Source organism: Parasteatoda tepidariorum, chromosome 3 (genome assembly GCF_043381705.1).
Source record: "Parasteatoda tepidariorum isolate YZ-2023 chromosome 3, CAS_Ptep_4.0, whole genome shotgun sequence".
Classification (NCBI taxonomy): Eukaryota; Metazoa; Arthropoda; class Arachnida; order Araneae; family Theridiidae; genus Parasteatoda; species Parasteatoda tepidariorum.
Window position 1 is genome coordinate 8,843,278 of NC_092206.1, and position 27,494 is coordinate 8,870,771.

Consider the following 27,494-nt stretch of genomic DNA (forward strand, 5'->3'; position numbering starts at 1 on the left):
TATGCTTGTAGTGGTATCGATCCATTCTAGGTCAATAGAATATTAGCAGTTTGGTCTGGTAATCAAAAACCGTATTAAGTCAGCTAATTATGCCGCACTTAAAAGTCGTATTTTTCTGGAAAAATTTTGTTTTTACTGTATTTGTCAGGTTTTATATAAAATAGAATTTAATTTATTATTACATATTATTTAAGATTATTGATTACAAATATATGTGAGTTTTAATCCGTAATAGCATCAAATTTCAAACATCTTCGGCACAAGAATCTTTGAAATAAATGTATTCTTTACAATAATTTCTTGGTATGAAATTAACGTATTTTTTTGTATGAAATTATTGTAAAAGAGTACTAAGATTTCTTCTAGTGAATGATTTGCAAAAAAAAAAGCAATTTTCAATTGTAATGACCAGGGGTGATTGTGAACCCAAGTCAAAATTCCGGAAAATTTCTTGAGTAAAAAAAAAACAGTTTGAATTGGAAAAAAATTAAACAAGGTTTTTTTTCTCTCCCTTTTTCTCAATCTTTCTTAGTTTACTTAAAATATATTTAAAATTTTACACAAACTTATACCATTTACACATAGGATAACCTGGAGAAGTAATTGAAATTTACAAAATATATGTCTTTTTTTTTCTTGAGTTCATGATTATATTTACTATTTACTGATAAAAAATTAATATTAATCTTGAATATAAAGTATCTGGCTCTTCCTTACAAACAAATAAAATAAACTGTGTTTTTAAGTTTCACCTTTGAAAATTTGATCTCCGGAAACTTCCGGATCACGGTTAGCGAAAAATCCAGATTTTTTCCGGAGCACAAACAGCTCTGAATGACATTAGATTTAGTTTAAAGCTCTTCAACAGTAGTAGTATTTCACATTTCTTTATTTTACTTCCGATATGAAAGAGAGAAAAACATTTATGTACATAGCATTCTATTTATATATACGGTAAGCTAAATACAATTTAAAAAAATGAAGAAAAAAAAGAGATTAGAAATGTAATTTGAACCTAAAATACAGATACAATGAACGAGGTTTTATTTGGGCTGGGTGGCCAGCATAACAAAGCCTATTTTTAGGTGGACTTCTTAAAATTTGAATCCTACCATTGCTTGAAAAACTTTTTTCAAAATAAATAATTCTTATAACTTGCACATGATATATCTACAATCCATACAGACAATAAGATTTATGACTACTTATATTTTTATTATTCTCATATTACAATATCATTATATATAGTTGAGACACAGTAGAAATTACATACAGTAGAGACATTTATGAGTTAGGTTTTGGATAAATAGCTCCGTAAACAAATTCTACACTCATGGCAACACAAACAAGGGTTCCCAGGCAGACCATACCGAAAATCAATTTGTCAGAACTACCTTTTCGTAGATAAACGGGTGTCATCTCATCAAGCTGCAATGAAAAAAATCACATTGAGTATGAATACACTGCACATAGGAGTGTCCATTACAATTTATGCTCCTCTTTATTACTATAACTAATTATTATTGGTATCAATAATGTCTAATTTTTAAGTTTCTCCTAAGTGATTTACTATTCTCTTAATTTTGCTGACATATGAATTTATCTGACAGCGAACAAAAAAAAAATACTAAAGTATGCGCTGTAAATTTTTTTCTTGATCAAATACATCTATAAGCTAGCAAATATCATTAGCGTTATATTTAAAATATTTGGAAAAATATAATCGCCCTCATTAAAATTTAAAACAATGGCTAATGCTTAACCAATCAGAAAATTCCTTATCTTTTTTTTGTTCTTGTTTGTTTAACAGTTTAATGGTTTTTTGATAGATATTGTTAGGATAGGTTTACTGTTAAATGTAGTTGATAAAAGTAAATCTGTAATTAATTTGACTACAGGGTAATGAATGTTTAAAAATTTTTATATTTGGAAACTTGAGAATGTGTCAGGGGGAGTTCTTACCATAGACAAACTATAAACACATTCTCATAAACAAATGTGGCTGACCACATTAGATTACTTACAGCCATTTGCCTTTGCAATTCTTTAAATTCTTCAAATGTTCTCCTCTTAGGAGCTGAGGTGTTTAAAGCTCGCTGGAAAAAACGAGCTCTGGAACATACCTGAAAGAAAGAAATTATTAATTTTCACATATTATAAAAATAAATCGATTTTCCAGACTTCATAATTTTCCATAAAAAATATTTTGCAGGGTGACCATTCTACAGATAAAAACAAATAATTCTAGAGTAAAAAATAATTTACCAGATTTTTGTGATTTAAATTATACAGATATTTATGCAGAAAATTTAACTTACATATATTACATTTAGCAGAAAGCTTTTCCTTATAGAAATTTATCACTATTTCACATTTTGAAAGTTTTATATCTATTTTATCACTACTCACTTAGCATCACTTTTATCAACTTTCACTTATAATCATACCCCTGTGGCAGAACTGTTTTGGGTTTTCCGCAATAAAACTCTCTAGCTTTAAATTAGTAATATAAATGTTACTAATTTAAAGTAACAGAGGTGCTGTGATTTTAAAAATTTTTTTTATTTAATCGAATATGTAATTTTTTAAAAATTTTAATGTGAGTGATATTCCTGCATTTTGTTGGGAAAAGAACACACTATTTATTTCTTTTTTCGCATTTTGTGAAACATCACCACAATAAAGAAAAAGAATCGCGAAATCCATAGCATTGACTACCGAAATAAAGATCAACGACGGGGTTACGCAAATGCTTAAAAAAAAAAAAAAACGATATAATCATTGCGTTAAAAAGGAAATACTCAAATGCGCAATTCAAATTTTTTATATTGCCAGAAATATATCATCATTTTCTCTTATTAGTTATTCCATTTCATACAGTCTTTGAAGTGCCAGTATTTTTAATAACATAGTATTAAGACAAGGGAATTTCAAATGGAACATTTGAATTATAAATATTTCACAAAATATAAGTATTTGCATTTTTATAAAATAATTCACTTTATAGTTAATTTGGTTTTTGATTTTGAAAATTTCTATAGAAAAAGATAAATTATAAAAAATCATTAAAATCTACCTTTGACTTAGAGAATAAGTTTTATTATTATTAAAAATGCTACAACACAGTTTTTGACTAAGGGGGGCCAGCGCTAACTGTTGTAGTCAAAATGTCAAAATTTAATAAGAGAGATAAGAAATCAAGATAAGTTAACTTGATATAAAATTCAAAATGCATTTAACTTGTTTTGAGAACATACTAATGTGCCTGTAATAAGGATGGAAAAGGGAAGCGTTTATAAAGAACAAATAGGGGATCAGGGTTTCTAAAAACCACACAAATATTTTTACTGTTGTTTGGAAATCAGGAAATTATGTTTATGTACACAAAATTAACCACACCATCAAATGTAAACATGCACTCTAGAAACATTCATGTTATTTCAATGGAAAGGAACATATTATGTACTGAATTTTTAGGTGTACTTTATTTAGCAGAGGAAATAAATGAGCATTAAACTATTAACAGAATTGCAAATATTTGACGATTTCGAAGAAATTTCTTAAATTAAACACTTGTTTTTGAGAAAGGCATAAAAAGTTGTAAGAGCAACATTGTAAAAAGTGGTTTAGAATAACTAACAAGCTCAAGTAAATAATAAATATTTTTTAATAATTGCTTACATTTAAATAAGCCAATTTTCTTCATTTAAAACCATTTACAGCAAGGTGTAAATTAAGCTCTACAGCAAAGTTTGTCTCTTAAAAGTACTAACTACATTTTGGAAGCTTGTAGTCACTACACTAAAAAGTAGTTTTAGTTAATAAGTAACTGTAGTCAACTACAAAAATAATATTTTCCCGATAACTGAACGTCTTACTTACCAAGAGTTTCCTTCAATGAAACTGATCTTTAACGAATTAATCTGAGTCCAGGTAATTTTTTTTGAAAAATCTAGCAACTTAAATCAACGAAACCTAGTTTTATCTCAGCACTAAGTGAAAACAGATAATTTCAAAATTACTTTTCCCTTTAATACAGAATTATAAAAACAGATCTAAACGATTCATATGTATCTTTTAACATTTTTTTGCAAGTACGAATCACTTTAATTATTTTCAAAATTAAGTTGGTAGTTAAAAAGCACAAAATTTACAAGAAAGATATTTTCATTTTAAATTAAAATAAAACTACGTGTACATCTCATACATAATCTGAAATTGGTATAAGAGAAAGATGAAATTCTAGTAAAGCTTATAGAGGTGGAAACTTACTTTCAAAATCTGTGAACTCATGTTTCGATCTTCTCAGCTTAATTCTGAACAACTTTGCTTATACTTGACTTTCACCTTTAGTCAGTATAAAACCCTGAATCCCACAGTAAATCCGAATGTGATTGGATTATTCCACTTCTTTCGTAGGTGGAGAAGGTAATAAGCAATGCACATGCTCCAAAACTTGAGCACACTGCAGTGTTTATCTGAAAATGATAGTAAATAAATATTTCTGCAAGTTGTTAAATGCTCTTTTTTACAATTATTTATTATAGATAGATTAAATTTAAAAAAATAAATTGTAACTATTTTTGGTGGGCATGAGCACGCGCAATAAATTCTACCTCACTTGCAAAGAAATGGAATGATGCAATCTCATTCAGATTTACTGTGGGATTTAGGAGCCAAAACTAGACAGTCAATATCCGTGGCGGTAACATGGAAGTTACTGTTGATGATCCACATTACCAATCTAACAATGAAACAGTGGGTTTTTAATCAGTTGTAGACGATATCTTTCATTTCAATTACAAAATTATTATTTCATGTATTTCCAAACAACTATTATAACGTATAGCTGATGCTATTGAAGCAATTCATTTGAAAAATACTTCATAGTTGTGGATATGAATTGTTTCAATATTAATTAATTTAATTTTATATGGAATTATAAAAGCTGTAGATACTCAAACGAACTTAGAGTTAAATATCTGAGAGTTTGTTTGAGTACTCCACAGTTTGGATAATTAATAAAATAAGTTCTCTTGGGGATGTGATTACATGTTTTCCTAATTAAATTTTCAAAATAGATAGAATTTTCAAAACTTTATTGTGGTATTCTAATTCTTGCTGTACTTCTTTACATAAAACATTGAAAATAAAAGTCAAGTTTTATTTCCTTGATAAATATATAGCATTTTTTTTTCTACTTTATTATTGCTTTTTAATTTCCCATATTAAAAAATATCAACACTAGAAATTACACTAGTTATCAGAGATATTTCCATATCAGTACCTGCAAATTACGTTTTTTCATGGCCTCCTTAGTGAGCATTATATTAATTAAATGTGTATTTATATTGTTGCAAAGGATAGAAAAATTGAATCTGCTGATTTGAATAACTTATTCCTTCTCTCTAAGGATACAGTAGTGGATAGTGCTCTTTTATGCTGAAAAAATTTTTCTTTTAAATCTTTATTTCTAATAGTAAAAATAGTTTTATCCACCCTGATGGGATTCCCTCTAAACCAATTGACTTTACCATAAAATTATTTAGTCTGTAATTCTATCATTTAAAGTTGAAAAATATCTATATAAAAAAGACTATTTTTATTTCTCAAATGTACCTTTCTATGTAAAAAAAAAAAGAATTCTCTATTAAAATAGGATAATTGTTTAATCAGGGTTGTCAAGTTTTTGACACATGACGGTTTTTACCGGTTTAAACCATGGTTTTTACCGTCATGTCAAAAACCCATAGTTTTGATAAAACTGTATTTTAATTTGAGTTTAACTGCTTATGATTTAAAATTAATTAATTTTTGGACAATAAAATTAGAAAAAAAGTTGTTAAAAAATATTTAAGAACATATTTTTGCATTTTCCCAACATGATTATATCAAAACATACTATTTGAAGTAAAATATTAGGATATTATACAAAATTTTCAACATTTCCAAGCATCATTTTGTTTGGCATATTACATTACTGAAGAATGTCAAGTCATTCCTGACTAAGAGTTTGTTAGTAGTTGCAAGTTTTGAAAGTTTTGTTTAGCTTATTTCCAATATTTAAGAAATGCCAAATTTTAAAATCTTTTTAGTTCTTGAATTTATTAATAGTTCCAAGCTTTTNGTGGTTTACAGACACAAAACTACTACTTATATTCATTTATAAAGGCAATTAAGTGAAAATAATATATTGTCCGCTATATGCTATAAATTAAAGAAACTAAAGATAAATTAAAGAAAGTAAAAACACGGTTTTTACCACTGTCATGTCAAAAACCAGTTTTTGACGGCAAAAACCCAACCCTGTGTTTAATGTTATTCTTATATTGTTTCATTTGTATTTTATTCAATATATTTTTTGTAAATTGTAGGATGGCTCTTTAGAAGTACACAATACTGCAATAAACCCAATACCACCTGTTCAATCCATTCCATCTTCAACCGAATCTGGAATCATACCAAAGATTCAGTTTGTATTTTTTTTCGTTTTTTTTATTAGTTGATTATGAATTATATTTTACCATTGAATTTGAAGATCATATTTTTTATAATCTTGTTTAATCTTTTTGGCAATTTCTTATTTATTTACCAATATAGTAGAACTCCAACTTCAGACTTTCCATCGAACTAGCGTTAAAAAACACACAAAACAGGAAAATGTAAAGTTAGGGTAAATGTTTTCTTAAATTGACCTGAGACTGTTGGAAAAATGTGTTATCTTTAATTGTTTTTTATTTTTAGATACAATTTAAACAATATCCCTATCAATATTTACTATTGTCATGTTACTGTTATCAATATTTACTATTATCAATACTTACATGGCTTTTTTCAAAAGTGCTTAAGGGTGCTGATTTTTGTTTTTTAAAAACCCTTAAAGGTGCTGTTTTCATGTGGTGTTTTAAAAAGTGCTTAATTTTTCCTTTTCAAAAATGAGATTTTTTTTTCTTTACCATGTCGAATTTCGGTGTTTATCATGCAAAAGCGTGGTTTTCGCAATTCATTCAACCACAATCTATTTTAGCTTACCGTGTCTGTAAAGTACGATAGCATCAATCATTTTATATGTTTCTTGAAATACTTTTAGTTTTTTTTTAGATTTTCCACCAAATAAACAATACCTGCTGGATTATGGATTTTTTTAATTTTTAAAGTCAAAAAGCCTTAATTAAATGAAATCTCACTTAAGAAAATGGGTAATATTTTAAAAATATATATTTTTAAAAATATTTCCTCATTTTTTTCAATAAAGAAATTCTAGATTAGTATTATGATGAATTTCTAGATTAGTATTTATGATGAATTTCTAGATTAGTATTAATGTCAATTCTAGATGAATCTTAGTATTTTCTGAAAATAAGGACATTGAATTCCAATTATATTATTCTTATATTGATAGCATAAGCATAGAAATTGAAAATCTTTTGTTCATTTAAATAACTAATAATCTTTAACAAAACTTAAGAGTCTGACTCTATTCTTTTTATGACATTTACTCACTGACTTTTTTTTTCTACAAAGATTTAAAATTGTAACTTTATTTTGTCTTAATGGCAGGGCTCGAAATTAACGGTGGTCCGTTGGTCTGTGACCACTAAAATCACAGTCGGACCAGCATAAAATAATAAACAGTGGTCCATTAATACTACATACCATTACAGCATACCAATAAGTTAATGGTATGCAATCAAATTAAAGATTTTTTTCTAGCACAAATGTTAAATTATATTTAATGCTAAAGGATTCCTTCTCCTGCTTGTTGTCGTTCTCCAGTTTCTAAAAGGATTATTTATTGATTTTAATAATTTTCATCAGATGAGAAAGATTCGCCGAATTGGTAATTTCGGAAATCACAATTTTCTTCATTAAAATTTTTTGCCAGTTTAATTCAAATAAATAAATATTTTAATAAATATTTAATAATATAATGTAATTATTAATGATATAATATAATTATTAATATAATATATATACTATAGTGAATCTACCACTACAAAAATACAATTTCAATTCTCAAGTATATAAGACATGTTAACTCGATTCTATGTTTGGGTACCTTTTCATAGACGATTTTTGATATTGTTGATAACACTCCTGTCCCCACATTGGTGACCTTTGGACGTGATGTGAACATGCCTACCTTGACAAAAACTCCCACTTTGATATGAACACGTCTATCTTGACTGTTATGCCCACTTGACTTGATACAGTAGGGAACCGATTATCCGTAACGATCGGGACCATCGCTATTCCGGATAACTGATTTTTCCGGGTTTCTGAATCACTACAAAAAGCCGTTTTTTTAATTGTTAAAACCAACTAAAAAAAAATAATCTTAAAAAGAAGAAAAAACGATGAAGTAATACAGTAATGATTATTTCTAAAATGATGGCATAGTAAACATATTTCAAAAAAGAAAGAAAAATCCTAAAATCTTATGAGGAAAAATATTTGTTTTTTTTTTAAAAAAATGACGGGATAATTAATTGAATTTCGTTCCGGTTTTTTGGTTTTCCGGTTTTCTGATTTCCGGATAATGGGTTCTGTACTGTACTTGTGACTGCGACATTATCCACCTCCTCTCCCTGTTGCTACTCAGTCTCTATCACGTACAACATTTACACTCGACTGCTAAAAACAACACAGGAGCGAACACGACTGTGAACTTAATTCAGCTCTCATGCAGGGTTGCCACTCCACAGGGAGAATAGGGAAAACCTGGAAAATACTGGGAATTTGAAAATCACCTGAAATAACAGGGAAAATGCAGGATTTTTGATTTTTTTCTTTACAAACTGGGAAAATACAGGGAATTTTGTTTCTTATTTTTGTCTTTTAAAAAAGGGTGACTGCTCAAAGAGTATTCTATGGGATATTTAACCATGATATTTCAGCTATACTAAATTATTTCACTTACTATAGCATTATTTAAGTATGTTCAGCTGTTTTTCCAGCAGTTAAAACTAATAAATATAGTTGGTGCAATATAGCTCACACAAGAGCACAGTAATTGTTGTTTCCTCTTAATATATTGTGTATAATATGTACAGGGAATTTTTTTTCTCCAGATTTGAGTGGTAACCCTGTCATGATCAGTACTCAAAAGTATGGTGATCTTAATATAGTTCTCCCGGCTTGTCACAAAACAGCAATGAATCAAGTAGTGGTATCCATTCATTGAATTTTATCACAGCTGTAATTCTGGTGGGAGAGTACTGTAGTGTGTCTACCACTACAAAAATACGATTCGAATTCACTAGTACAGGGGTGATTGTGTTCCGAAAATTTTCCCAAATTGCACTCCGGAAGATTCCGGAAATCTTAGGTCCTGAAGTTTCAAGAAATCATCGATCACATTTATGTAAAAAAATTCTTGTATATTTTATTCAAAAATACTAGAACTTGGCCATGGCACAGAATAAATCAAAATGGCAAAAACTTTTTGGGACGGCCTTGGCCTGTCATAGGCTGTAGTGCCCAAGAAGAAGAACTAGAATTTATACTTGGTATCTTTCATTTGTAAATATTTTTTCTGGTAGAATAATAAGTGTGATTAGAGATAAAAATAAACTTATACATAATTATTCTTTTAAGTTATGCTGTATATAATTTATTTAGAATTCAATGTTTTGAAAGTATCAATGATTTAAATTTATAAAGACATTAGGCGTCCTTAATGATTTTACTCAAGAAATTTTCCGGATTTTTGAGTTGGACTCACAATCAGCCCTGCTAGTATATAAGACATGTTAACTCGATTCTATGTTGGGGTACCTTTTCATAGATGAAGGTTGATAACTCCTAGAGCCCCAGATATACACTANTGCTAGATAAAACTATTGCTAAATTCTGGAAAGGTCACACAAGAGATCAAACTTGGACTATAAACTTCTGATTAACCCTTTCCGACACGTATTTCTTAACTTTATTCAAGAGAGTTTATTTGTATTTGCTTAAGTTCTATGTACTAATGGAAGTTTCCACAGTATTTTAAATCTAATCAATTATTTTGCAATTTACGATAAATCTATTTTAAATGTTTTATTGTGATTCTGAATTAAGTGGCTTATCGTCACAGTATCAATGATTTAAATTTATAAAGACATTATGCCTCTTTAATGATTTTACTCAAGAAATTTTCCGGATTTTTGAGTTGGACTCACAATCAGCCCTGCTAGTATATAAGACATGTTAACTCGATTCTATGTTGGGGTACCTTTTCATAAATGAAGGTTGATAACTGCTAGAGCCCCAGATATACACTAATAAATATTTTGTTTTGAAAAATTGCTTTTAAAAAGAAAGCATTAAATAATTTGTAACCAGTTATAAATTAGTTTAACATGTGCTTTTTTTCTATTTTAGCAATGTTGTATGTTGCGTTGACTTAGGATGTTATCTAGATCTTTGCAAAATAGCTTTTAGACTGAGAAATGCCGAGTACAATCCAAGAAGATTCCATGCAGTTATCATGAGGATATTAGATCCAAAAACGGCTGCTCTTATATTTCGAACAGGAAAAATTGTTGTGACTGGAGCTAAAAGGTTAGTTTTCCTCTTTCACTCATGTTTCTAATTTGTCACAACCTTTGACACTCCAGTATCTTGAGTCTTCACCAATGGATGGTGGGTCAGAGGTCTATTCATCTTAATCCATTGGATGTTAGCCCTAATCCTTTATATATCAATACGTGACCTTTTGACATTGCAGTCATTGTTCTACAACTTGCAAAATGACGAGAACACGATATTATATACAAGTCAGTTTAATAGCCCAAAAATATAAAAATAAGTGAAAGTAGTTTACTAAAAACTATGGAAAATTGAACCAATTTCGATATTAGATAGTCTTAAATAGTTTTAAATAATTCAGGTTTGCCACTCCAGAGGGAAAACCTGGAAAATACAGGGAATTTAAAAATCATCTGAAATAACAGAAAATGGAGGGAAATTTGAATTTTTGCTTACAAACTGGGGGGAAAAAGGAATTTTTGTATTTTGAAAAATGCAGACCTCTTAAAGTGTAAACTTTCAGCAAATGCAGCAACAAATCATGTAAGGTGGTGTTTTGTAGTGTCAAAATTATTGATTAATTTTTTCTTATTTGAAAGATTCCAATCAACTATATAGTAATCATAAAATTTTCATATGGTGAATTGTGGTATCATTCATTAAATTAATTTTGTAAATTAATGTTCAGCTGCCAATTCACTTTATTGTTTCAAGGTTAGTGAAACCCTACTTTAAATTATATAATTAAAGAAGACTTGTACTCTGTTAAATATTTATATAATGTATTGGTACGAAGGAATATTTTTTTAATTGATTTTGGTTATGTCCTTTAATATAACAGTACTACAAAAATGTACTATATATTGATTTAAAAACTATTTTGAATTGTTTTGTTAAGAAAATGATACTGGTAAATATTAAAACTTTCTGTTAAAAACAAAGTAATTCTGAAATTTAGGAAGGCATATTATGTTATTCTTTTGCAATAAAAGTTACCTTTATTGTTATTAAGTAGATCAATCGTCCTTTTTTAAAGTACTCAGGTACATGTCTACTGTTAAAAGAAAATTTCTGATTTTTTTAAAGTATGGATCATTTTAGAGAATGTTTTGAAAACAAAAGAACTTTTCTTTATTGCTAAATAATTTTTTTATTACCTTTTTTTTGTATTTTTTTATGAACTCTCTTTATATATAGATTTTCAGAAACCTTGTTGGAAATTAAATGTGAAAAATTACAATTATTGAGAGTAACAAGCTAGTATTTCATTGAAAATTAACCAAAAAGGTTTTCAAGCTCTATTCAGTTATTATTGTGTAAGAAAAAAGTAATTAAAATCATTAAAAATCAGAGTATTTGTCAAGTTTGACTGGAGAATATTCGCTCTTTAATCGGCAAATTTATTTCAAAGCATGTGTTTAAGCTTCATCTTCATAGGAAGGATTTTAATCCTTTGCTCTTTTCGATTTCAATTGGAAAAAGTTTGAAAACAGTTTTTTTTCTTTTTTTCTTTCTCACTTCGAAAAGAAGTATGATTCATGTTGAAATGAAAAATTTGAGAACATAAAATGGGAAAGTTTTGATTTGTTTGTTTTTATATTAAATTTAACATGAAATATTTATATGATTTGTTTTTACAAAGGAAAATATTTTTATGCACTTAATTTAAAGTATTCTTTCATATACTGAGCCCCCCCCCCAAAAAAAGGACCACCCTGAGTAACATAATCATATCACCACATTGTGGGACTCAATCTCAATTGTTCGAGGAGGCTTTAAATATGCTAATTAATTTGTGCGGACAAGAAAAGTTACGAAATCAGACACAAAAACGTTCTTTCTCTGGCTAAACATAATTTTTTCCACGGATTCGAATTTCTGCCCCTCCGAAATATATGGGGATAGTCCTAGTTTGGAAAATGTGGTCCCCATACTTTGGTCAGGATTGCAGCCCCAAGTTATGACTCCTTAATGTTGATTTTACTTGTATTTAGAGAAAGTACATTTTTGTGACTGATTTTGTAACTTAAGATGTCGTTTGCAGTAATTAATTAGCATAGTTGAGGTCACACCCTGGAGCCATTAAGATTGAGTCTTAGGACCTAAAGATCCGATCATTTGATCAAAAGTTAACCCGGACAGTCTGTCTTCCATCTGCAGAGGATCAAAATTGTGATGGCATGTCTTCAAGTCTTTCTCGTGGATGTTTTTTAGACTATTGTCAATAGCCCATAGTGCAGCTCTAGTGCAACGTAAATAAAATACCTATCTACCAATTGCATAGTTTTATTTTATTATTATTTAGGTAAATGAATTACATGGTTTACTCTGATAGAAGGAAATTGCATTTTTCTTTTTAAATTTTCAGTGAAACTGCTGCTCACTTGGCTGCAAGGAAATATGCAAGGTTGATTCAAAAGCTTGGTTTCGATGTAAGTGCATTTTATTTATTTTTTACATTATTCTCCAGGTTTCTTGGCTGAGGTTGATCTTAATGAAAGAGCTTTAAGGATTGATTTTGTTGATTAAAGCATCCTTTTTTTTTTGAGTAATAATTTCTTGCAAGTTAATGCTCTTCTGGTGATTTTTAAAGATATGTATGTTAGCAAAAACAGCACTTCATCAGGGGACACACTGTCTGCTAACACACTAGAGCCTTTCTGTTATCAGTGGTCATACCAAAAGCTGACTGTGTCCGGAGGGGATAAACTAAATAAGAAATATATAGTGGATAAACTAAATAAGAAAAATATAATAAATTATTAAGTATAATAAATTAAGATATAATAATAAATTATCTATTTTTTGTTTTGTTTAATCATTGGTTTGAAAAAAAATTTTTTTTTTTTAAAGCTAATGGATAAATTTACTTTTTTTACTGTTGCTTCAAAAGTTTTACCTTTCCCTGTGTATTAGGAATTTCCGCAAAATTGTCCTCTTTTTTTCTAAAATCCGCAAGTTTCTCAATATGTTTTGATTTGCGCGAATATTGCTTAAAATTGAATTTTTTTTTCATTTTTAATTTATTATTTTTATTTACCAGAATTTTTTACTTTTCTGAAGCTTTAAATTGAACATGTAAAATTGATTAGATATTCAGGGGAGTGAATCAATAGCAAAATGACAAGAAAATAGTTCAGAGATAAGAGATAATCTCAATCTTGTCAAGTAAGGTGGTATTTTTTTTACACTTAGGGAGAGTAATGGACTGATAGGATTACCTTCGTGAAGTCAGTAAGAGTACAAAAAGATATTGGAAACACGAAAGAAGGAAAATGTTATAAATAAAATCTTTGACAGAAAAATTGTAACACATGCTATTGCACTGGGCAATGAAATTTTCACTGTCTTTCTATATCCAGACAATTTTTCCTGGGCGGCTTCTTGTGATTTCTTAAATAGGGATCAATTTCTTAGATGAGAGGGAGATAGGCTTTTGTAACTAGTAGTTTGAATGTAGAATGTTTGAGTTTTCACAGCAATTACGTCAAGGAATTGCGCGTTGATGAAGGAAAATGAATTGAGTTTTGGAAATCAAAGACCGAACGCTATTCAAAAGTGGCAGTTTGATGTTTGTCGGCCAGCGTGGACTCAGAAAGATGGTTTTCTAAGTATAAAAATGTATTAAATGATGAAAGACGAAGCTTAAATGAGAATAAACTGACGATGTACAATACATTGTACCAAAATTCTGTTCATTTAAATAAAACTATTAATATTGCTTGAAATTGAAAGAAATACTTTTGTTGTGTATTTCTTAACCTTTTTTTATTATTAAAGCAATTTCTGTCTTTTGCATTATTTATATAGTAAATTTTTTTATGATTAGAATCTGCGTAATTTTCAAAATTTTCCGTGAATTTCATTTTTTTTTTCCCTCGACAAACTTGCAGCCTTAACCATAAGATATGGTGTATCAAATGATTGAACTGAAAAGAATTGATCTAGGGTAATTTCTTTCTTTTGCCGCACAAGTTGACTAAATTTTAAATATAACATCCCAATAAAAATTTTAATTGTAGATCCCTCCTCTTCAATTTATGTATAATAATTGTAATCCTTAAAAGCTAAAGCAACTCTCCAGTTGCTTTTAGAAGAGTGCTATTATTCACCAGTTTTTCTAAACAACTTTTTTGAAGATGGAGTCTCCAGAAACCAAATAATTTTTATTTTAAAGACACATAGAGAAATTTTATTATAACTAAATTATTCTGTTACTAATTATTTCCCCCCCCCTTTTTTAAGTAAAAAGGCATAGTTTACGTAAATGCACAATTTTTGAAAATGTAAGACAAATGTATCATTATTAAGTACTGAAAAACAGACTAAAATAAAAAATAAAATCACAAAATTAATTTCGTTAAACTTTCTTTCATTCCGAAAATTGGAGGACAATCTCTGAATGGAGAGGTGTCTGAGAAAAGGGTTCACCCAGGGTTGTCATGTAGCTGAGGAAGAACTTTCTTATAAACAAAATTTTAAAGTGACAAAACTAATTGTGTTACATTGTACACTGACTGTAGTTTGGCAAGTATTTCAATATAGAGCAATTCACCTATTTAAAAAAAGAAGAAAGGAAAAAAGAGTCTGAGAAATAGCAATCTGAATTTATCTTTAAAGAGCTTTTAAATGCCATATGAATTCCTTTTTAAAATTGTATATTCTTTATGATACTGAAATAGATTAAACATTCTAACATTAAAACAAAATTTTGTTTGGAAGATTGCGTTTTAAAACTAATTTGTAATATTTTCATTACAAACGTGTTTTTAGTGAATATATATATATATATTTTATGTCTTTAATTTTTCTTTGTTTTATTCTTCATTTTGAACTTATATATATGTATATATATATATATATATATACAATGACTAATTTTTATAGGTGTGTGTGTGTGTTTATATAAACTATGAAATAATTAATAAGTTAATTTATTATGCGCCAACTATTAATGTAATTTTGCTGATTTAAATTTATTAACACAAAAATCTTTACAAGAAATTTTAAAATAAAAAATTTAAATAAAAATTCAAGTAATTTATCCTTTATTCATTGACAATCATTTTGTTTTAAAATATCATTTGATTTATATCTGACTTAAATCAAACTGATTTAAATTAAATAACCTTGCAGGAAGAAAAAAAAAAACCTGCAACTTCTGATTTGTTAGCATTCAAGAATGAAAACTAAATTTTAAGAAATTTTTTTAAGGCTTCAAATCTATTTATTACTTTTTTAAAGCACATGCAATATCTTAAGATTGCAAATATATATTTTTAAAATTATATTATTACTTAAAAAGCACTATTGGTATTCCATTATAGAAAATTTGTCTGCTTTGTTTAAGTTTTTTTTTGCATGAATTTTTCAAGATGGTATATTAATTGAAATACTGTCTTAGGTACGTTTTAAAGACTACAAAATCCAGAATTTGGTTGCAACATGTGATGTCAAATTTCCAATCAAAATTGAAGATATGTTTACATGCTATTACCAGTTTTCCAGGTATTTTTCTTTTTAGTTTTTCTTCATTGGCATATACAGGGGGCTTATTCGAATTTTAAAACTAAATGCTTTTATCTACCTCCAAAATTTATTTAAGAAAATTTTTTTCTAATTCAGTACACATTCAAACATGTGTATGAAAGTTGGTTCTGCTATCCATTATTCTTTATCAGCACACTGAACTAAAATAACTCAGGAAAATTTCAAGCCTTTTTTTCCTAACCTTTAATGCACAGAATCAGGGTTTGCCAAAACCCAGGTTTTTAAGATAAAACCTAGCTTATGAGGGTTTTTTTTTCTCCATGTTTTTTCATGAAAAGACCCAATTTCGTCTGGAGATGATTGGGATTTTTCAAATATATTCTACACGTATACTTGTATATACTAAATATAAGAATAATAGTATATACTGAATAGTATATACTGAAAAAATATATAATTTGATTATTAGGGATAAATAAAAGAGATGGCAATGAGAATAACATGTTTCGTATTTTTCTAAATGTATAATAAATTGCATAATGATGAAGTTACTGAAATGATTCTTTGTAAATGTAAAACAAATGCAAATTCGCTTTGTGATTAACTTTATAAATAAACACATTATTTGCTTTAAAGTTTGTGAATAGTTTCTAGAAGCTTTGTTCATGAAATTGAAAGCACATATTATGTTCATTTGTATTTTTCATTTTATAATTTCTTTATATGTCTTACAATGTACAAAAAAATTCTTAACTTTTTGTTTTTGAAATGAATAAAAAATAATAAATTTGTTTTCTAAGCATTCCAAATGTACAATTTAAGATTTTAATGAACATGTAGAATCGCTCATTAAATTTAATTAATAATTTTTTGCAAATGGACTTATCATGAACAACCAATATCTGCAATATGCATTCCCATTCAATTGATAAATAATTGCATTATATGTTTGCTGTATAATTTTATCTTTCTTTTGTAATTAATATTTTTACTGTTTCTTTTCGTAAGTCTGAGCTGTAGATGTAAATTACCTTGATTTTTATAACTTGAAGTAAATACGCATAAATACCTGGGTACTTATGAATTTTATTGTAACTTCAATGATCATGTTTTTCTTTTGAGTTTTATAAAATTATGCATATTTAAGACGCAATTAAAATTTGCTAATATTGTCAATAGTTAATTAGTTATTTACTAAGAAGAAAACTTCCTTCAATTGAACAGTTAAATTATTGGAATCATTGCATTTTAATTTTTATTTGAAAATGGCTATGGTTTAATCATCCTGAAGTTCACATTTTGATACATTATCCCCAATATAAGTGACCAACTTCTAAACTAGGAAAGTTTTGCTATTTAGTTGTGATGAACAAAAATACTTAATGTATTAATTTAAATTGGCTGTAAATTTTTGTGTTCTTTATATTTATTAGCAATTGATTCAAATATAGAGCTTAATAAGATTTTCAAAGGGATACAAAATCTATGAAAATGCTAGTTTGCATGTTTAGTTTCTTACGTGGAGGTTGTTACTCTTCTTCTCTTATAAAAAACTGTTCTGTTGGAGGAAAAACTACTATTTTTTTCTACTTTTAAAATTAAATGTTTCACTTATTGAATAACTCTAAGCAAAGATTTACTTACATTTATTACATAAAATATGCTAAAGAAATAAAATATATAAAGTTTTACTGTTACCTAATGTTTTAAGGAACTGAAATTTAATTATACTTACAGGAAGGGAAAAAAAAGTATTTATTTAATTTTTTTTTTGTTATTTAAATACATAAAATTGACTTGAAAAATTTTTTTTTAATAAATTAAATGCTGTACATGTAAGTCTGATTAGGATATAGCAAATGAGATTGATAACAAAAGCACACAAATATATAATAATATATCTCAACCAAATTTTATTTGCAAATATCTTTTATTCCTAACTGATATATCTTTAAAATAATACTTGATAGATTAAAAACTCATAAAGTTTATCTTCCTTACCTAATTATAATTAAACATTAAAGAAAAACTTGTCTTTAAAAACTCATGAAATTTCTTATTTTATCCATTACAAGGTGTATTTTTATTACAAATCACAAGATAGTTTAATTAAAATAAATATTTCATTAAAATTTATAGTTGTACAATTAAAAACTTGGAACAATATGAGAAAGAAACAATATTAGTAATCAATATTTTATATAGAATTGAAAACATTGTACAAGTTTAAATAAATTTAACTCAGTTATATTTGATAATTTTTAAACAATAATTACCTTTTGTTTAATTGTCTAGATTGTCTTGTATTCTAAAGGTTAAGTAGTGTTTTGCTCATAGTTAGTAAAATAATTCATTTGTATAGAAATTAAATTGCATATTTTCATTATTTGTTTTAGTGAAATTTTAAAATTTCACTAAAATTTCATTGACTTAAAAAAGAAAAAAAGCATTTTTATTGTTTCTAATAAGATGCAGAAAAAAAGGTATGTTAAAGCAAAATATCAAATGATTTTAAACTTACATTTTTTCACTTAAATTAAATTTGTAGAATAAACAAATTTAAGATATTTTAAAATCATTCCCATGCTCTTTCATTTCCTCTATTTCATCCAGTTTATACTATTGTCTTGGAAAAAAATGATCTTTATCTTGAAGCATGCTCAACATTCACTTAAATCATTTAACTAAATGTCTAGCTTTTGATATTGCACAATGCAAATCTTTTTACATTACTTTTTAATGTGACAATGTAGTTTATGTACTGGTTATTTATAGTTTTTTGAAATATTTTTTTCTGGAATTGATGTAGTTTAAGTTTAATGTTTATTTTGGAAAATTAAAGATGTTGTATTATTTCCAGAATGATAAAGAGACAAATGATGGTTATATGCTTTAAAGGAAACAAAAAGTTTAAAAAAACCCTGATTTTGCATATTTACCCTGAGGGTAAATCTATTTATAAATACCCTACTCACTGCATATTTATCTGACCCACATCTATAGTTTCAGCATGCCTTGTGTATCAGTTTTAGATGGCCCTTTTTCAGAAAAAATTGGCAGTACTTGTCTACCAAAGTTTTTGGTAATGAATCTGGCCAATAAAAAGGGAGGGAGTAGAAGAAGAAGGATTTTTTTTTTTTAAGAGAATGAAGTGAGATGATTATGAGAGATAAGGCTCAAAATTTTTATTCCCTTTCTTATAACTTTTTTTTCTTCCTGAATAAGCAGTGCAGCTCTAAATTATTACATATGTAAATTTTAGTGATCACTTTAATTCATCTAAATTAATATTTTCTTTGCTTAACTTGATATTATTGTTATATTGCCACATAGTCAAATTCATGCAACAATAATGTGTTAAAGTAGAAAAATAAATTAATATTAAAATTATGTAAAATAAATTAACTTCTTGATAACTATTCTAAAACATAGTTTTAGTCAATTTAATATTGCTACCCTGCTTTTGAAAATTCACAAACCATTTCTTAGTCATTATGTTCCACTAAACATTACTGCACCAATTATATCACTGCACTGAACACACTCAACAAATTTAATAATTCAATAATTCTCCTGAACTGAAGATTACCAACAGAATTTTCTGTTCAAAACAAAAAAATATGTCTGGTGAAATANTTTTTTTTTTTTTTTGTAAAAATTGTTTTCAAAAAGTAGTAGGTTGAAAAATTTTGTTTTATTTTAAGAAATTTAAGTTTTATTTTAAGTATTGCAATGCCGGAGTACATTTCTTGTAAATCGGAAAAAAAAAGCTCAAAATAGTTTTTATTTAGATGTGTTTGATATATTTAAAAAAATTAAGTTTAATTGTTTTAACCTAAACATTTGTTATTCAATAAATTGTTTCTATAGAAAATGGCAATAAACTATTGAAAATAAAGCTTATTTTAGGGGGGGGGGATTTTTACTCTTTTTAAAAATGTATTGCACCCTTATTGTTAGCTGATAAGATAGTGTTCCTAATAATATGATGAACTATATAAATATACAGATTTTTCATTAAATACATATAAGGACTCTTGTTAAAAAGATTTTATTGATATTTAAGGTATGAACCAGAACTTTTCCCTGGACTAATCTATAGAATGGTACAGCCTAGGGTGGTATTACTTGTGTTTGTATCTGGAAAAATTGTGATAACAGGTGAGTTATTGCTATTTTATTTGATGCCAGTTTTATTTAAACAAGTATTTCAGCACTGCTATGTGATGTTTTTTTTTTTGAACTCTACTACTCTACCTTCTAAAACTTATTCTTTAAGAAAACATGGTGCATAGCGTTTTTAGGAAGTACTTATTTTCAATTTTGCATTTATTAAAAGCCCTTAAAGGTGCTTTTTTCTTTGGGTGTTTTTAAAAAGTGCTTAATTTTCCTTTTTCGAAAATGAGAATTTTTTCTTTACCATGTCGATTTCCGCCACGTATGACTTAAAAGCGTGCTTTTCACATTATTCAACATTTTCACAATTCATTCAACCACAATCTATTTCGATGTACCGTTGGTCCATAGCGTATGAAAGCCCCAATCATTTTACATGTTTTATTAAATACTTGCGAGTTTGCATATGCATCTACTGAGCTGGTAGATTATTGCACTCTCATGTGCAACTCTGCTGCATTTTGCAAGTTATTCTCAATTTCAGGTTTTATTTTCTACCCTCAGATATAAAACCGAAAAATCTCTTCACTTTATAATGGTCAATATAATCAAGAAAAGAGTTCTTTGTCAGAAACTAGTTATTTTATCCTGATTATGTATAGTCAGAAAATTATTTTGCATTTTGTTAAAGTATATAAGTGCTTAAAAATATTTTTTGAGTGCTTAAAAAGCATTTAAAAGGTGCTTATTTTTGTTGAAAGATTTGGCTACGCACCCTGGAAAAGAACAATAAATTGCAATTACTTTACAAGATTAGATCTTTAAATTAATAATTACTTGCAGTCATTTATTTGATAAGGAGAAAAAATTATTGTGAAACTTAGATCATGGTGTAGGTTGGACCATCAAAATAAGTCAGAAATTTATTATAAGTATTATTCTAAAGTTATACAGTTCAAAATTTCTCTTACAGATATAACTCTTCATTAAAATTATTTATATTTTTTAGCAGTAAAAAACTCTTTCAAAAATATTTTTTAAAAACTCAAGTTATACAAGTTTGAAAAAAGGAATAACATAATTAAAACCAACAAATATTTCATTAAAATTACTTAGAGTATTTAAAAAAAATTTTGTTTACAAATATGCGTTTTATTAATTTTATTTTCAAAAAATACACTAAACTAGTTTTATTTCAATTAAATGAAGTTTGGCAGAAATATTGTTTTTCGCCTTTTGTTAGATTAGAACAAAATTTAGAAATTAATTCTGGATTAAAGAAGACATTCTAAATAGAATATTTTGACAAGAAATTTGCTGTGTATTTTAATTTTTTAAAAAACAAACATTAAATTCTTTTTAAAGAAATATGACTAAAAATAAAATTTTTACAGGCATAAGATTTTGAGTTAGTGTCTGTGTTTTTAAATGTCTTAAGGTTAACTAACTTTGCTTACAATGGTGACAAAAATATTTTTTATCCAATAAATATTATAAATAATAATGCATGAACATGATATAATTCTTATTTTTCATGAGTCCAATTCAAGAAGTGTCATGAATTTCATTGCACAACTATTGTTCGATGACTTTTCATTGCTTTAATTTTTGATAAATTATTTTTAGCAGATATGTCATGTTTTATTAAGCAAAATCAATTTGTATGAGTATCAAAAAAAAATATTATTAAAATTTAATAAATTATTGTGTACAGTAAGAATAATCTTTTATATTTTTACATTTACAGACATGCATATTTATTAATATTTTAATCTTTAAAAATATAATTTTAATATTAGATGTTAAAAAACAGAATATAGTTACTGTATTGAATAAAATTTATCCTTCAATATTGTTTCTGAATAGATTTTTTTACATGTCCTATGGGGGGAATCAAGATATTCCGTGTTTGGAAAATAACGGTACTCTCTGCAAGCCTTTTTTTTTTTTATTCATTAAAAATTTACCAAGTGGGCATTTAGAAAACAATCACAAATAAACTCATGTGATTTATTATTTTTAGGAGCAAAGAGTACGTCTGAGTTAAAAGAAGCATTTGAAAACCTTTATCCAGTTCTTAAGATGTACAGAAAGTTATAAATTGTTACTTTAATGTTATGTAAATAGAAAAAAAAAAGACTGTACATAGTGAACAGGTTATCTATTTTTGTAAAAACCAATAAAATTATTAAAATAATTTTGTTTATTGAATTTCACAAGTTAATTACTGATTGTGTTAAAACTGACTGATTTTAAACTGCAGGTTATCTACATACCTGGAAAGTCATACATTTCGGTATTGAACAAAATTTGTCATGAAGTGTCCTGATTTTAACTATTTTTAAAAATAAAAAAAATCATGGAAAGTCATAGAGTTAGGTCACCAAAAAATTTAAATTTTAAAATGGAATTTACCACTACCCATAATTTCATTGTGTTCCGAATGTCTGAATTTATAACAAAATACCCACTCACAGTCATATTTTATTAAAATATAAAATGTTTTATCACGTTTTTTAAAAATTATGGTGTTCTTTAAAAAAACGAAGGAAGAAACATCATTTCTAGAGCGAACTATCTTTTAAACTTCTGCGATTTCAGAATTTTTGTTATTATTTATTTATTTTATTTTATAAACTTCTAAGTCTAGCTGAAGCAAGTCAGTCATTGGTAGATTTTTTTTTATTCCGAAATGAGAACAGAAAAATCATGAATATTTCTTTCTTTCAGCTGAACAAGAAAAGTATCTTTAGAATATAATTCTGCAGAAATTTTTTTTTTTGCTTTTGTATTTTTTTTCAGCTATTTTATTGCTTCATCTTTTTCTTTACTCTGTTTTCTTTAAATTTAAAATCTATAAATATGAAGATGCAGTGCATAACAGTTTTGGTTATACCTATCATTTCAATTGATGTTATTATAATGCTTTTTTTAAAAATTTATTGTTGCGTTATTGTCGGGAAAAATAGTGACTTGAAAAATTCTTGAAATTAGTAATGGATTTGAGTATCCAAAATGTCGCCGATACCCTGAAACTGACGATTTTAAAATTGTATGAAATTCTTTATTGTAATCTAACACTTCACTTTTTTGTCTCTTTAACTGAAAGTAATGATTTTAAGAACAAGACGATAGCAGTTTCACAAGAATTTTATTCATGAGAAGAACATTGATTTAAAAAATAAAATAAATAAATTGAAAATCTCTCGTGGTTGTTGCGATTCTAAAAGTGTTGCACAATATGAGAGTATTTTTGCACATAATCAACAGTATAATAGCTTCCAATAAAAATTCAAATGGAACTCTAAATATGTTTTAAGGGGGAAAAACTTATGAATCTTTTCTTCAAGATGGAAGTTTTATAAGTTAATGTCAAGCAGAATCAAAACTACTTTTGACTTACTTGTACAGAAGTTGCAATAGTTTGTTGCATTTCAATGTCTTTAATTGGGGTGGGGGAAATCAATATGTTTTTATATGTCATTAGAATAATAAAAGTATACCAAACAAGTTTTAGAAGTATTGTACATTTGGAATATAATCAAGTTCAAATTTAACATAAATAATTTTTAAAATAAAACTACTGTAATACCAATCGTACCTTTAAAAAATATGCCAAGTACATGGTATAGTATTACACGAACAAAACATTTCATTAACAAGCCAGGTAAAAAGGACACTATAAAATATTTGTAAAAATCAACACACAGTCTTGAGACAACAAAAATAAATACATATTTTTATCATAAACATTCATTCATTTTTACATTCCATGTTCACAAACATTTAAATGATAGAGTGACTATTTAGCTAGACGTTATAAAAGTCAGTGCCCACTTTGTTAAAGTGTTTTGTACACACATGAACAAAACACCATAAGTAAAGAAGAAAACGTAAGCGCGTATTTAAAGCTAGTCTTTGATCAGAGAAGATCTAATTTCATGGCATAAAAATTTTGATTTCCAAAGGAATTGAGCTTTTTTATGCTGTTCTGTTTCATTTTTACAAACAATTTAATTTTTTTTGTTTTTGTTTCCAGTATGTGATTAAAGACTGAAATGCATGCATGTTATTTACAATTATAAATTCTTAATAATTGTACTAAATAATTTGTAAATTTAATTGAACTTGTTTACTAAATTAAGAAAAAATAATTATATGTTGTAAAAAAAATTTTTATAGCAAAATAAGTGATTTCGGAGAATAAGCTTAATAAACAGCCTCTTAAAAAATGTCTTCTACTCCAAAAAATGAATTCATATCAATCTTCGGAAAAATTATTATTTGTAGATTGCCTGACGATTTGCTGCCGATGTTGCGTTAAAAAAAATTCAAATTAGGACTTTTTTTTGTTACTTTTTAAAAAAGGAATAAAAGCAAAGAAATCGTAAATTTTTTATATGTAATTTTATTTTATTAAAAATGAACATTACCTAAACACATTGGTAATATTCTATGTTTTTGGGATTGCTATCTATGTTTTAGAATTACAGTACTAATAGTCAAATAGTTAAAATACAACATACTTAATTTATTTTAACAGAAACGAAAATTTATGTTTTTGGATATAAATAACAATGCATAATTTACCGTCAACAACAAGTCTAAAACCACGGTGACTCCGGGAATAGCGTGTATGCCTCCCCAATGAGGTGACCCGAGTTCGAACCTCAGCGGGGATGATTTCTGCTCCCGACTCGCACTGACCACAGTATTGTTTTGTTCAAAATGTTTTATGTGGATCTAGGGGTTGAACCCTCTTGCCGTGAGAGGTTTTCTTGGTTTTCCCTTTCATGTAACACAAATGCGGGTTAGTTCTATTCATAAAGTCCTTCACAAAGGATAGTTTGTCCGAATGCTTACTCTTGTCTTCTGGGTTAAGTTCAAAACTACAAGGCAACGAAATTGAACATTCATAGTCATTAACTCAGAATTGAGTCGACTGTTAAACGTTGATTATAAAATTAAAATAAAACAACTGGTTTAATCGCGGGAGCTCATCTCGTGATAATAGCTGGCAGTTTGCTGTTGACTGTATTATAGCAACATCGAGTTTTTAAATGACAGTGAGACGGTTGTATATCTATATATATAATGATCACTAAAATTCATCTTATGAATAGTTTTTTATTTATTTATTTGTCTTTGCCAATTCAACACAAGGCCGTTTTTGTTTAACAAACCGTGGATCTAGCTGTGTTTTCAATTAATGAGTAAAATTATTTAACCAAAGAAGGATGACTTTTTGTCAAAAGAAATAAGGAAGACACTTGACGTGAATACAAATTGATCTCTCTGTTTTTATATACATCTATATAAGCATTTCTTCTTTCAATAGTTATTAAGTGTGGAAGGACCTTCTACGGAGGCACCGTTTTTGGCACAACTATTCGTCATCATCATCATACGTATATAATATGAAATGGAACACAATATCACAATAACATATTTTATGCAATACAAGAAGGATAAGTTTTCTACAACTACGTAATGACTCCTTTAAAATAATGTTGTTATACAGCAGGAATCGTAATAACACCAGGGTATTGAAACCTGAAATTGTCAATGGCTAAAATCTTTGTGTTTGTAGGGCTTTTTCAAAAAGCTAATTTAAAGTCTGCTAAACAAGTATTTTTTTGAAAATTTAGGATTCCGGATTGGCTACACATTTAAACAATCAATGCATGTTTACTCTTTATCATCATTACAATTATATAGGCACCTGGAATATATCAACCTATTAATGCCCTAGTCGCAATTTTTCATCATATTTATTCATTTTTGGGACATATTCCGTAACATGGAACTAGTAGAACGCACTCCAAAGCAGTTAACAACAGTTACCGTGCTTGAATAGTTAAAAGAATTTAATCTTCAACACTCATTCTCTCTCTGTTTCGTAAACAAACTGTTTTGTGCTAAGCAAAATGTTCTAATTTGCGATAATTTGTAATGTAAATGTCTAATTTGTAATGGAAAATAATTTCCATCCCGTCGCCAACTGTAGTTATTATTATTTTAACTTTTTCTTCGAAATGAAAATTCGTGTAAAATTTATGCATTTGGAAATGGAGAATCTAATTCGAACAATTTAGACAAAATGGTTGAATCTAACACCCTTCCAAAAATCTTGAAAAACCATGAACAGAATTTATTATTTGTTAAGATTTTAATAAATTTTTTTTTTGTTATCGTTTGTTTTTCCTACACAAAAACTTGAAATATTGATAAAAGAATGATTATTTAATGAAGAATTGAGATGTCACGTTGAAATTATGAACTGGATGGTACGAAAAGTCTGCTCAAATTGACATATACAGACTAGTGTCCTCATTACGAAGTACAGCTTCCGCTATCAAACAATTGTTAAAAAATTGAGCGCACTCCACTAGTTCTGCGTTATGGAATTTGTACATTATCAACGGAATGCTTGACACATGTTGCCATTGATAAAATTTCATAGAGAAGAATATTTAAAAATGGTTTATGAGGAGAAAATTATTCCTCTGACTTTGTGATGCATTCTTAAAACCGTCTCTAAAAAGGGACATTGGGCACTAATGGGTTAAAGTCGATATTGCTAAGATTATTTTAGGCATAGCAGAAACCTGCAATGGCGTCAACCTTTGAAGTAAAAAAGAAATGCTTTTTATAGCGAGTTTTGGATGAAAATAACAAATCGGAATACAAATATCTGTTTCATTTATTATTAAGTAATAAATTATGTGTACAGTGGGGGAAAACAAACTGACCATCCTAAATAACTTTTGATCTAATGATCGGATCTTCACACTCTAGTACTCAATCTTAATGGTTTGAGAAAGAGAGACCACAATGATTTGTACAGACGATATTTTAAGTTACGAAATCAGACACAAAAACTTACTTTTTCTGAATAAACATTTCTTTCTCTCGATGAATTCGGATTTCTGACATCCAAAATATAGGGGCTAGCCGCAATCTAGAAAACTTAGACCCCTTAATGTTAATTTTATTTTTACGTATTCCGCTATGTCTCGAAAACTTTTCAATCGAATTGAAAAATTTTTACTCAAAATTATAAAGCTCGTTTATCCAAGCAAAAAGTATTATTTTATTTAATAATTGTCGAAAAATTTTTGAATTGTAAGGTATACAATTTTTTGCATCATTTTAAAAAATGTAATTTTGCATGGCAAAATACAAAATTTGAGCAAAATCGGTTTAATAGTTCATGAGAAATTAAATTGCACAAATTTCAGATATTTTCAAAAAAGAATTTTTGCGCACTGTACATCTGTAAATACTAACTTTGAAAATAGATTTGCCGCCATAAGTTATGTTTGTATGTTTTCGTCTGCAAAATCTTTTCTTTTTCATTTCATGTAAATAAT

General features: G+C 27.5%; 2 protein-coding genes across 2 annotated transcripts; one reads left to right on the plus strand and one right to left on the minus strand.

The window, feature by feature from the left end:
- Positions 1–1,194: 1,194 nt before the first annotated feature.
- Positions 1,195–4,460, minus strand: LOC139425116 (uncharacterized). The gene is made up of 3 exons (XM_071178311.1): positions 4,273–4,460; positions 2,025–2,123; positions 1,195–1,428 (listed from the first exon to the last, which is right to left on the minus strand). Exons 1-3 carry the CDS (start codon positions 4,291–4,293, stop codon positions 1,285–1,287), a joined length of 264 nt encoding a protein of 87 aa, XP_071034412.1. The 5' UTR covers positions 4,294–4,460; the 3' UTR covers positions 1,195–1,284.
- A 133-nt stretch (positions 4,461–4,593) lies between these two features.
- LOC107448513 (uncharacterized) lies at positions 4,594–22,318 on the plus strand. The gene is made up of 7 exons (XM_016063745.3): positions 4,594–4,758; positions 6,375–6,472; positions 10,369–10,548; positions 12,884–12,947; positions 15,920–16,023; positions 20,072–20,166; positions 22,145–22,318. Exons 1-7 carry the CDS (start codon positions 4,711–4,713, stop codon positions 22,219–22,221), a joined length of 666 nt encoding a protein of 221 aa, XP_015919231.1. The 5' UTR covers positions 4,594–4,710; the 3' UTR covers positions 22,222–22,318.
- The last annotated feature ends 5,176 nt before the right edge of the window (positions 22,319–27,494 follow it).